The 13,131-nt window shown below is 33.2% G+C and overlaps 2 protein-coding genes and 1 non-coding gene across 3 annotated transcripts; 1 reads left to right on the top strand and 2 right to left on the bottom strand.

Moving 5' to 3' along the window:
- The first annotated feature begins 620 nt into the window (after window positions 1-620).
- Window positions 621-694, top strand: TRNAI-AAU. The gene has a single exon. It is a non-coding gene; the product is annotated as a tRNA-Ile (tRNA).
- Window positions 695-1,498: 804 nt separating this feature from the next.
- LOC114405387 (non-specific lipid-transfer protein 1-like) lies at window positions 1,499-3,385 on the bottom strand. The gene is made up of 2 exons (XM_028367953.1): window positions 2,996-3,385; window positions 1,499-1,730 (listed from the first exon to the last, which is right to left on the bottom strand). The coding sequence occupies exons 1-2, from the start codon at window positions 3,337-3,339 to the stop codon at window positions 1,721-1,723; spliced, it is 354 nt and encodes a 117-aa protein (XP_028223754.1). The 5' UTR covers window positions 3,340-3,385; the 3' UTR covers window positions 1,499-1,720.
- A 6,343-nt stretch (window positions 3,386-9,728) lies between these two features.
- On the bottom strand, window positions 9,729-12,663 carry LOC114404846. The gene is made up of 6 exons (XM_028367595.1): window positions 12,568-12,663; window positions 12,463-12,491; window positions 11,963-12,411; window positions 10,249-10,382; window positions 9,982-10,173; window positions 9,729-9,893 (listed from the first exon to the last, which is right to left on the bottom strand). The coding sequence occupies exons 1-6, from the start codon at window positions 12,661-12,663 to the stop codon at window positions 9,729-9,731; spliced, it is 1,065 nt and encodes a 354-aa protein (XP_028223396.1).
- Between the last annotated feature and the right edge of the window lie 468 nt (window positions 12,664-13,131).

The raw sequence follows: 13,131 nt of genomic DNA, 5'->3' as shown, positions 1-13,131 counted from the left end.
TACACGCTATCAAAATTATGGGAAATTAAGATTTTTTTAGAATTTTTTTAATACTTTTATTTTTTTCAAATGAAATTATTATATTTAATTTTTGTTTGGATTTAAATCTTAAGTATATAATAGTGCTAAATACTTAAAGGATAATTTTTTTTATCTAAAATAATCATATATGACTATTTTTAGTGAAAGATACATGTAATTTGTATTAAAAATATTTTTTTATCCTCAATATTTTAATATTTCTTTTTTTTTCTTTTACTTCCTTATTTTCACATATCTCAACACGCCATTGGGGATTAAATTCACTCCCCATAATAAAAAGGTTATAATCACCCATTTCTTATCATAGCTTTTTATCATTCTTTTTATAAAATAAAATGTAGCTAAATTGAAATTTTTAAAAATAAAAAATAGTAAATCTTAAATTAACAATACGAAATCAAATAATTTTAGAATTTGAAATCTCAATATAGCCATCCAGAGTCCAAATAGAAGGGGAACATAGCTATGAAAAATCATGATAGAACATAGAAAAATTGATGATGTAAATATAGTCAATATTTGAGCAGTGTTGAAAGTGACATTGTAGTTAAAGGATGCATTTAGCTTGATAACCAACTGGCCTATTAGCTCAGTTGGTTAGAGCGTCGTGCTAATAACGCGAAGGTCGCAGGTTCGAGACCTGCATGGGCCATGATTCAAGTTTTATTTCATTTCTTTTTCAAAAAAATGAGTTTGAGAAGGTCACAGGTTCGAAACCTGCATGGGCCATGATTCAAGTTTTATTTCATTTCTTTTTCAAAAAAATGAGTTTGAGGATCGCTTAAATCATACATGCATGTTTCTTTTATGCATACTGCAGTGAAAAATTATTTAAGAGTAAAGACAAATTTGTGTGTGCATTCCCGAAAATCCACTTTATTCGTAATATATAATATAGCTAGCACAACTCAATATCCACATCATTTATCATCTTTCGCATTTTCACTCATACAAAATGGCGTTAAATCTAAGACAACGGAGGAGCGGTGGCAATAGGTTTGTGTGAGGACAAGTTATAGGGAAGAGTCGTTGCATTCATTGAAAAGGAGTGTGTGGCTTATGGCTTTGATTGAGAAATTACAAAGGGGGGAGAGGGTGGATATGATTTTTTTTTTGTTTGATTATGAATTATGAATAATATATACTACCTTTTGTGTATTAAAGCTGAGACCTCTATTAATAATTTTACATACAATTGCTATTAAATATGCTTATTTATACGTTGAAATGATAGCTTTAATAGCGTTTTACGTGCTATTGTTATTTAAGGTTTCCGCACACTCTTAGTAATAGTGTTTAAATCGCTAATTAAGGTGCTATTAAAGGTAAATTTTGACATAGTGAACTGGACTACTGGAGTACGTTGTAACAAGACCGATCAACCTTAACATTAAGAATAGCCGATTTTGTAAATCTGAGGGTAAACATGCTATCCTGGACTGTAATTACTGAGAAATAATGAGTTAATTCATCAACAAACTCTTTTATTTAGTTTAAAATTATCACATAGTTAAAACCACTGGAAGTGTATAAACTTCGCAGGGTGTTAATGCACAAAACAAAACTAGCTTGTATAAACGGAGACCCTCATCTTCCTTTATTTCTCTTTCCTAGCACGTATACGTAGTACCATATGCATAGTTCATCGCGGCCAAATCTATCCAAATCTTTTTGTCCTTCACCTGATGCTGCAAAAAGAAAAAAACAAACGCCTTAACCTTTTTGTATCTTTTATATATATGCCTACAAAACCAGAGATAAACCTCATATATAGCAAGTAGCTAGGTTCTCTATTCTGCTAACAATCAGAGAATACTATAGCTCAAACACTTGAGCATCAGTCAAATGACCAAGCAAGTAACTAAGAAAGGCTTTAAAAGTATTATAAACAAGACTCAACTAATGTAAATTTAAGCCCTGAAAACAATACTATTATTGTTGACAAAACAAATAAAAAGGCTTGTATGCAAATAAAAATGTGGATCCTTTCTTTATTACGGCTACCAGGTGTTCTCTAGAAGAAAAGAAAGACACATAATGTGTGAAGAGGCATGCATTAAATTGTCACAAGAGAGGAAAGGATGACACGTAAGTTTTGTCGGTCCTATCTCTCAGAAACTGATTTGGTGCATTTGATTTTGTCGCCAAATTTAAGCATTCTCGCCGTAAATAAATATACAAGAACCATTTGATGAAGGAAAAATATAAAGTATAAACGCCCACTCTATTTTGAAGTGGATTCAAGTAGTAGAAAAATAAATAGGAAATAAATTTTGAAAAAAAAACGAAGGATTGTGACAAAAGTTTACTGTTTGTTTTTGTTTTATTCTATACTATAAATTTTTTTTTTTATGAGAAGTAATTCTATGTAAGTTTGACTTTAAATTCTTCCTCTCAATATTATAAATGACTTTATACTTAAATTTTAAACTAAAAAACATTAGTTAAGGAGAAATTAGTTAATTAATTCACGTCGTTGGGTGGTTGCTTGTATCTTATTTCCATTGAAGGATATGAATAGATATTTTCATGTACATGACAAATTTGGGTTAGGGTTTGGAAAATTATTCTTGAATACTCAAATGGTATATACATCTTGTCAGAAATAAAAAGAGTTAAGAGATAAGCAAGCACCCAACGACGTGGATTAATAGAGATAAATAATAAATGTTGATGAAGTGTTTGTAAATAATAAATGTTGATGAAGTGTTTGTAAATAATAAATGTTGAAACATAATATCATGATTTATAATTGTGATTTACAATGTAATTGAGGTCGTAACATAAAGATAGTTTGAATTACCGCAACCGATCACAACTGCAACCACATTTTTTTGCAATTATCTGTAATGTAAATGTTCTTTTTATTATTATAACCGTAATTTAAAATCATGATCACTTGGTACTCTTTAGGTTAGGTTGTGTACTTATTTCTATCTCAATAGACACATACCTGTTACAGTTGGTGGAGGTGCTGATTTTGTAGGGTATGTAGACCCCACATTTCCCGGGGAGAGCCTGAGCATTGTAAGTGTTGAACCTACGAACAGCACCAGCAGCAACCATCAAGCAGTTGCACACACCACGGCGATCAGCAGTGGTCCTAGCATTGCTCACAATACTCCTGACCCCGTTGCAGCATCCTCTGGTAACAGCCCCACCATTATGGAGAAACCCTAGGCACGGTGCTAGGTTACCCTGAACTTGCCCACATGTGATGCCTTGGACAGTGTTGTGTGCACCCATCACAACCATGCACACCAGAACCACCCATGCCAACTTAGTAAAACTAGCCATTTCTCAAAGGAATAATTTGTTATGCTGAAGGTGAATTAGATTGCTAATTAATTGGTGAGTTTTAGTATGAGGGTGTGGTGTTTATATAGTGATTTGTTTTATGGAAGGTTGAGTAGGTGGTAGTTGTGTTATATTTAATGATTGGTTATCTCGAGGGATTTGAGATATGGACTTTTTCTCTTCGGTCTTTTACTCCAGTACTCTCTTTAAATGGACCGACGACACCGAATGGAATTTTCTAGCTAGTCAAATGTTGGCTTGAATTGAATGAAGTTTGCCATTTAATTTATCTAGCTAGAAATAAGCTCTTCTTAATATATATTTTTAAATAATACGTTTTCTAATTGGTTTATACTGTAAAAATAATTTTATTTATTTATTTTACTCATACATTTTTTTTTAAAAAATATTGACATGACAAAATGTGTTAAGTAGTGTGTTATAGGAATGACGATATATAATATTAACATAATGACTTATTATTTTTTTTTGGGAGGGGGTTGCATATATATATATATATAGATAGATATTGATGAATTAAAGTTATTCTATGTTTGGAATTTGAATGTGTGAAATTTCATATTTGTGTTATTGAGGAAACTCGGTATGGGTTATTTAGTATCTTTGAAAGGAAATTAAAACACCGAATAGATTTTAGGTAATTGAATATTCACTTGAATTAAATGAAACCTTTAATTTGTATGTGAGAGCTAAGATAGTGATAGCATTACTACCATGTTGGTTGAATTAATTAATAATAGAAGTGCTGGTTATGATTACAGGAGTCCTTTATTTTCTTCTAATGAAAAAAAAAAAAAAAAACTCGTGTGTTACTTGATTCCAAGAAGGGGAGGTGATCATTTTATTATTTTTCTAATGTACTTGATTCTGATGTGTCACAAATACTTAATAAAAAGGAATAAAATATTTGTTTGTTATTTCATAAGTGTTTTTGGAGCATGAAAAGTTTGTTGTAAATAATACTTGGATTGTTGATCCTGAAGAGGGTTATACAATAATAATTGGGAAAGTAAAGTCAAACACTTATACGTTCATTATCTTAAATAGTGAAAATATTAGTTATTTCAAGGACAAAAATCCTAGATATTCTAAAGCTAAAATACTCTTTCGTTCACTATATTTTTAGTAAAATTTATTTTAATCTTTTATCTTTCAAAAGTTTTATTTTAATCTTTTAATTTTAAAAATTGAGTCAATTTTATCATTTTTTCAATTTGAGACTAACAGTGTTTTACATTTTAAAATAATTAATTTTAACATAATGGTGAATTTTAGCACTCACCACTTAATTCTATTTATTAATTTTCAAATATTAAAATTAATCATTAATTTTTTTAATATAGTGGTGATTTTTAACCGTGACTTAAATTTATGTTAGTAATTTCTTGAAATTATAAACCCTAAATTCAAATAAGGTGGTTAGGCAATATGTTCAAAATCTCAAACCTCCTTAACAAACAGTTCATTCTTCTCGAAATTTGTTGTGGCTGAGCTTGCCTCGAATCTACATTATAAGAAGCATTAGGTCCTCCTCGTGCTCTTCTTTGTTGATTTTGAATCACACCATGACTTTTGATCAAAGTTCGATTCGGGTTTCTCTTCCCCTAACTTTAGTTTTTGTCTTTTGCGTCGTGGAGTGTAGTTTTGTCTATAAGAATGTGTTAAGGCCAAGAATGAAACAATAATTTTATTAAAAACTAAATATTTTTTTTTTTACAAAAATGAATAACAAAATTTTATACTATTAGATTTCATTGACAAAATATCATGTCTCAAATTATATAGTATATGTATTTTTTTCTTTATTAATATACTAACTTTTAGTTTTAAATAGTATTTTAGTTTATGATTGAGAGAGTTGTCTGCCTAATTATAGAAGGTGAGTAAAAACGAACTTTCAAAATCTTTGCTATAGTCGTATAAAAGCTCCCAATTAAAGAAGAATCTCATGCTCAGGGGTGATGGCATGAATGCAACCATAGTAATTGACAGCTTGAATGTAGAGGATAGAACAAATTTCTCAACGAGTATCATTGTTAGTATGATCTTATTCAACTATTTCTCTATATTTTCATCGTTACTATTTAATTAGCAAATACATGTTTTTACTTTTCATCTGTAAAACACATCCTAATAATATTATGGTTGGCTTTGTAGGTGGGCATGAGGATGGTTTTACAGCCCAAGATATTTTTGCCTCCAAAAAAGTAGACCCGCAAAAGTTGCAAGTAGTAGCTCTATACGTATGTATTGACCAATCCATGATAAATCGTTGTGGCATTCTGGGTTACCAAGACATTCTTTTTGTCCAATGCAAGAGATAGTTTTATCGGGACTCCTTCATCACCGACACCATTGATTTTATCTTTGGAGATGTAGTTGCTGTATTTCAAAAGTGCCAACTGATGTCCCTAATGATCATGATTGACCAGTACGACATTATCATTTCAATTCAAGAATGTGACAGCATAACTAGGTCTGACTTAAGTCGGTCTTGGGATCTATTAAGACTTTTTCAAGTGATCCATGATAAAACTTCTCCAGAATAGTTTTGATGAAGTTTTTTCTAGATTGTCATATTGACCCAACAAGATGAGTAGAATGAGATGTCAATCATAGGGGCTATTTGCAATCTTAATATTATGGAGAGGATCTAAATAGCCTGTTGATACCCATAAAAGAGTTTATTGGATTGGTTATCATGTCATGACAACTAAAGAGGAGACCAACAATTTCACATTAAAACAAGTTATCAATGGTGATCTATGGCTACCTAGCAATGGGGCAGGGTCGGTTCTGATACTTTGTAAGCCAGGACGAAATAATAAATTTCAAATATAAACATTATAAAATATAAGCATATGTTAAATGAAATAAACATATAATTTTATTAAAAACTATATATTTTATTACAATAAAAAATAACATAATTTTATATTATTAGTTTTCATTGACAAAATATCATGTCTCAAATTATATATTATATGTATTTTTTCTCTTTATTAATATACTAACTTTTAGTTTATACATTCCACAAGTTGATAAACAGTTTTTATATATTTATAATTATAATAAATAAATATTTTTAAATATATAATTTTATTTTAGTTTTACAATAAATAATTGAAATTATAGTATATGGTTATGTTTTAATTAAAATTAATAACTAGTCAAAAACTTATATACGTGCATGTGAGTGCTTGCATGCATAAAAATACATAAACAGTAGTTTGAGATGAATGAGAGAGATGTTTTTTTATGCATAATTGTAGAAGGTGTGTAAAAAGTAACTTCCAAAATCTTTGCTATCATCTTATACAAGCTTCTAATTAAAGAATAATTCCATGCTCATGGGTGATGACATGAATGCAACCATAGTAATCAGCAACTTGAATGTCATGGATTGAGCAAATGTTACAATGAGTACCATTGTTGGTATGATTTTTTTTTCAACCATTTTTCTATACTTTACTATTGCTATTTAATAAGCAAATGCATGTTTTTCTTTTCATTTGTACAGCATGTTCTAATAAAATTATGGTTGGCTTTGTAGGTGGGGATGGGGATGTTTATAGTCCAAGATATTTGCTTCCAAAACGGGTAGGCCCACGTAGAAGTTGCAAGTAGTAGCTCTCTACTTATGCATAGATATATCCATCATAAACCGTTGTGGCATTCTGGGTTAACAAGACATTCTTTATTCCAATGGAAGAGACAATTTTATTGAGACTCCTTCATCAACAATACCACTGATTTTATCTTTGGAGACGTAGTTGTTGTGTTTCAAAATTTATCTTTGGAGATGTAGTTGTTGTTTTTATTGGGACTTTTTTAGGTCGTCCATGGTAAAACTTCTCAAGAATAGTTTTGGTGAAGTTTTTTTTTCTAAACTATCATATTGACCCAACAAGATGGGTAGAATGAGATGTCAATCATATGAGCTATTTGCAAATGGAAGAATTGAGGCCAAACTAATACTATGGAAAAAAAGTACCAAAGCAAGAAAAATTTGCTAATATAAAAGGTAAGAACATAGATTCAGCCTATGAAAAATCCAAGCACAGAATAACACAACCATCTACACACCTCATACCTTCTTCAATCCTTTAGTACCATAATTACTTATCCACTTACTCTACAACAAATGATGATCTAGTTGATAAGAAACAAACTCATATCCCAAAAGAACGTGAGTTCGATTTTCATTACTGATATAAAAATCTTGTTGGTGGATAAATTATAAGTACCTCTATAAGTACTTTTTGAGTCTTAAGGCATGTCTTAATTATGGTGAGTCCTCGAGATCCAACTCATTCCAATTTCAAGTCAGAAAAAAAGAAAACTTTTCCACTCACTCTAATCTCTTTGTAGTAACATAAGCGAATGTAGTTGTTGTATAAATAAATACAAAATGGTTAGTAATTGTTGTATAATAAAATACAAAATAATTAACTGTTGCCTATTAAATTTAGGAATTGTTTTAAAATGCAGCGTATGAAACTATAAAATTTCTTTAACTGTACCAACAATATATAATATTATTCTATACGATAAAATGCAGCTTATGAAACTATAAAATATATTTTTTGCTATCACCAGGACAGGCGTTGCCGCAGGCAAAAAATGTTCTAGTCTTCATCATGGACAGAATATTTTTTGTTTTCATTTCCCTAATCAAACCACTCAACCCTTCCTAACCCTTCCTAGTACGTTTATAGTTATATCAAGGTTTCTCTAGTTCTTGTTCCTTGACACTCAGCTGAGGTTTCTTTGTCTCACCACAAGGCCCAATTGTTACGATTTTTGGAATTAAGGAGCATATAAAGGGCCGTGCTCTTTGTTAACCTTACCATTTAGAGGTGAGTGTTGCTAGGTGCACCCAGCATTATTGCTGGTGCACCCAGCAAAGCTCTTAAATGGCAAAATTGCCCCTACTTGTTTTTCTTCTTACGGATCAAGTTGATCCGTAAGAAGAAAAATAATTTATTAATTAGTTTGTTATATATAGAAATCTATTTTTTTAGTTGAGATTCTTGTAATTGAAAACCATTATGCAATACATGAATTCAAGCAGTACATTAACTTCAACATAGTCAAACGAAATTAAATTTCCATAAAATACTACAACTAACTAACTCATGCTAATTTTGCGACAAGGACAACTCGTCTTCCATTTGCGGTAAAGGTTTATTGAAAACAACTAAAATTTCTATTGGCCCAATCTTTTTCCAGTAGTTAGACTCGATGAGCACCTTCATCACGTCCTCGTTGGTTTTGAGTTCAATTATTTCAAATTTTATAACTTTTTCTGAATACTCATGGTGACTTGGTTTCCGAAAAAACAATCGTGTTACCATTTGTATTTCATCAACATCATAAGGGGGAATCCCACGAGACGCAACTTGTTTGATCAAATCCTTCAGTTCATCCATGGTACATCCGGTGGGAATGTCAAAGTTTTTGGGATTTTTTCCTGTGAACGAGTAACCTACAAACTCATTTTGGCGTGACATGTTCCACCTCTTATTGTAATATAGCAGGGCATCATGAGTAGGGGTCATAGTAGTTTCAAGTAAGTTTAAAATACCATCTGGGGTTCTAGCAATGCTACATAATAACTCAATCGGACCAACAAACGAAAATTCATGATTACACATTAACATTGTGTTAACATCAACATCATCTTTCAGTTGCATACATTGAAACCGAAATTGATTACCTGCATACGTGAAAGGCTGCCGGTAGTAAATTTCATCCAAAAATTGCTTGTCGGTTAGCTTAAGGGTATTGTGTATTCTGGTTTTTAACGTTTGAAAATCACACCCGTTAGGTACTCGAATGGGAACTGGAGTGGAAGCTTGGAAGGAAACACCACTGTCGTTGTGAACAATGGATACATTTGGAAAAATAAAACCTAATGTGGAGTTCACAACTGTCTGATTGCTTGTCTCTCTCAAGAATGCCATAGTTTTTTTGTAAGACTTGGGTTGATACTGAAACTTGTGCTTTCTTACAAGGTTAGGTTGTGCCATATATATAGATGAGTTTTAATATTAGTGCTGCATTTTTTAAAGATTGAAAATACGCATGCACATGCTTTCTGTATGTGTTGTCAACTACACAAATGACATGACATGCTTTAGCTTGCATCAGATCTGCATGTGTAGTCATGCTGTGCAGGGTCCTTTCACGCGCTTTATGTTAATGCAGACAACAATTTATCAAACACGGTTTTCCACAATGTGTAGTCAAGTCAGACAACGATATATCATACATGCTTTTTTAGAATTAAGTAATAATTTTGTTGCATGTGGATGTAACAAATAAATTACATGTTCAAAATGATCAGGCATTTATAAATTACATGTTCAATCATCATTTAAGTCAACATAGTCTCTCTTGAACATCATGAAGCTCTTGTAATGTTGCATTCTGCTAATATATGGATTTGGCCATGACTTCGCTTGCGGATGACAATTGCTAGACCATAACAATGATACAGGCGGTAAGGGACAACGTTCTTTTAAATAAACCTGTTGTGTATGCAAAAAAAATGTTAACTCAATCCTACAAAATTCATTGCATAATCATAAAAAAAAACACTTCATATCTACAATGTACCTCAACAAAATGATTGTCATACACATGACCGATACAAATTATACGATGCAATGAAGAATTTGTCAGCGGTTGACTTCTAAGGGGAAAGAATGTCATGCTTTGTTGTTTAGACAAGGATACAACGATTATGTTATACCTTGATGCAATGACATGTCCCATATCCGTTATATCCATCCACTTATCCGTTGTCACCTGAATAAAACAAATATACACGTCAAACTTAATTTCAAACTAAAGTCTTAAAAATCAAATTCATAAATTACATACCTTGGTTAACCCATCAACAAGTAGTGACATCCTTAATTCCTCTAATCTCTCCGTGCCACCAAAGAGCTTGACATAGTCTTCTGAGAAATTGGCAAGTTCTTTAAGCAGATGGTTGTGGACCACCGACCAAGAGTCTTGACCCATTCCTAATAAACCGGCAACCGACCAATATCCACAGTTACCATCACCTTTGACATCAACAATCTTATCAATGAAGTCGTGCATAAATGGCTGAAACTGGTCCAACATGGGCATCATCGTTCTTCAAATCGGTTGCTCAGAGGATGATGCAGTACGTCTCACGGACGAATTTCTATTTTGTTGCGATTCAAAGGCATCTACATACTCCCAGTAAGATGGATCACGCTTTGTTGACCTTGGGTTCCTACTCGTAGTTTTCTTCGGTGCCCCCTTTGTGTTAACCTTTGCTGGAGGAGGACACATCGAATTCTGATCAGGGTGTGCAATTTCCCAAAGATTACTTCTTAGAGTAAACTTGCCACAAACATCAAGTTCTTCGAATTTTTGGTATATTGTTTCCATTACGTCCTTGATGCCCACCTTGGGCTCAGATAACCCTTGGTCTGAAAAACTGAGTCTCCTCCAGAACATATGAATTGAATCAAGTGGGATGCAACCACCAACATATTTGGATAGCTCACAAGCACAAGGAAGACCAAGCGTGGTTCTCACCACGCAACCACAACTTGAGGGATTATTGCCAGCATAGTGAACACGCTCAAATTCAGCAGCAATCTGATTTAAAGCATACCTTGAAACCATTCCAAGCAGCCTCTTGTATAAGGTTTTTTGGAACACATGTTCAATGACATGTGTACTTGTTTCAAATGATGCTTTAATCTGTGTGTGCTGCAACGTAATCATGTTATTCACGACATCCCACACACTGCATAAGTCTCCAATGCTATTTTGTAATAGTCTTTTTAAAGACGAGTGAGTAGATTCAACCCTACATTTCAAATACACAAATAAAAATAAACATATACAATAATACAATTCCATAAATTTTTCAACGTTAATAGAAATAATTGAACAGTTTCATACCTGTTTGTTGTTGTGTTTCCTAAGTGCATCACCTTATTAGTCCAGGCGAAAACAATTTTTTCCTTGTGTGGTATTATCCATGTTTCCTTGACATAGTCAACAAATATTGGCCAAGGTGCGCATGCTACTTCGAACTTCTTCAGGTATTCATCAAACTGTTGTTCTGAAGGACAATCAGTCAGAGATCCCCAACAATCCATGACATAATCCCAAGCATTTTTTTGCGCAATTAGTGATTTACATTTAGTCTTCACATTCTTGTTTATATGAAAGATGCACAACAAATTTTTGCATTCAGGGAATACATCTTTCACTGCATTCATCAATGTTTGGTCTCTGTCAGTGACAATAACTCCAGGGAGGGCATCACGCTTTAAAAAAAGGCCTCGGAAGCGTTGTAAAGCCCATACCAAATTATTAACGCGTTCACCCTCCATATATGCAAAACCAACAGAGAATGTCATCCCAGTCGGTGTCATCCCAACAAAATCGAGCAATGGGAGTCTATACCAGTTTGTTTTGTTGGTGTTGTCTATCAAAAACACCAAATTGCATGTGTTGACTAACTTCACTGAATCAGGGTGACACCAAAAGATATCACGAACCACGTCTTCATCCTTTATTCTATGCCAATAAATATATTGATCACGTTCAAGAAGCTTCATCAGATGTTGCATTTCAAGATCGCTTCCTCTTATGGAAGAACGGAATGCACTTCTTGCATTGTATATCTGTTTAATAGTCGTACAACTATTGGCATTGTGTTCCTTCAGCGTTAGCAGAATGTTTCTTGGCTTCACCATGGACTTCGTCATATCAGCAATAAGTGTCTTTTCAGCTTTAGTCAATCGCCTCGCATATGGATGTCCAACTAATGACTTGGCCAATTTATGATTATGCACTCCACAAATCAACTTCACCATCCAGCCTTCTCCTCCAGCCACTGGCTTGCAACAAAGCTTGAAGGGACACCCACATTTCCTAGTCCCAGTGTCTCTTCTGATAAATTCTTTTTTCCTACATTTATACTCGCCACTCCTTTCACAGCCAATTAACACAAACGTACTCCTTCCTCTACTACCTGTGTTTGTGTCCGACCTTAAAATCACCGCCACAAATCCGTTTTCATGAGCCACAGATCGAGCCCACCGCAAAACATCCTCTCGGCACTCAAACACCTACAAAAACCACATAATTTAAGTTTTCTACCAGTATTCATTTTATTGAATATGTGACAAGCATTAACATTATAACCTGAGAAGTCTTGAACGCTTCCGAACAATCAACATGTGATTCATTCGCACCACATGATTCTGCATTTTCATAATCTATATCTGCTCGTTCAGACATTATTTCATACATCCACTCATCTTCATCCATCTAACCAAATCAAACAAAAAATGACCATACAAAAAAATTAGTAATTTAAAATAAAAAAGGAAAATTAATGGAAAAACAGATGCAAAAATGCAAAAACAAATGCAAAAACAGCAAATACAAAAATAATACACTTACGGATCAAGTTGATCCGTAAAAAGCTTACGGATCAACTTGATCCGGAAGCCATCCGTACGTCCGCGACGCACAAACGCTATTTGCGTACCTTGTTTGCCGCCACCGACCACCGCAAAGCTTTACGCCGGTAACTTCACCTTCACCGCTGCACTCAACCTTGCTACCCCCACGAACCAGAGACAATGCCGTAGGAAAAAGTGGAAAACGAGAAGAAAGCTTTTTGAAAATGGAGTAAGAAGTTGTTCCAGAAAAAGAAATGCCATTTTTAAGGAAGAAAGCTGATAGGGACAATTTTGGCATTTC

Source organism: Glycine soja, chromosome 3 (assembly GCF_004193775.1).
Source record: "Glycine soja cultivar W05 chromosome 3, ASM419377v2, whole genome shotgun sequence".
Lineage (NCBI taxonomy): Eukaryota > Viridiplantae > Streptophyta > Magnoliopsida > Fabales > Fabaceae > Glycine > Glycine soja.
This window is presented reverse-complemented; position numbering and strand designations above follow the sequence as displayed.

Excerpts from the sequence above, each read along its gene's own strand:
- LOC114404846 (XM_028367595.1), bottom strand. The coding sequence starts at position 12,663 with ATGTCTGAACGAGCAGATATAGATTATGAAAATGCAGAATCATGTGGT. Across the intron at positions 10,174-10,248 it reads TTGTTGATGGGTTAACCAAG|GTGACAACGGATAAGTGGAT; the intron begins GTATGTAATTTA and ends TGTTTTATTCAG. Across the intron at positions 9,894-9,981 it reads ATGACAATCATTTTGTTGAG|GTTTATTTAAAAGAACGTTG; the intron begins GTACATTGTAGA and ends CATACACAACAG.
- LOC114405387 (XM_028367953.1), bottom strand. The coding sequence starts at position 3,339 with ATGGCTAGTTTTACTAAGTTGGCATGGGTGGTTCTGGTGTGCATGGTT.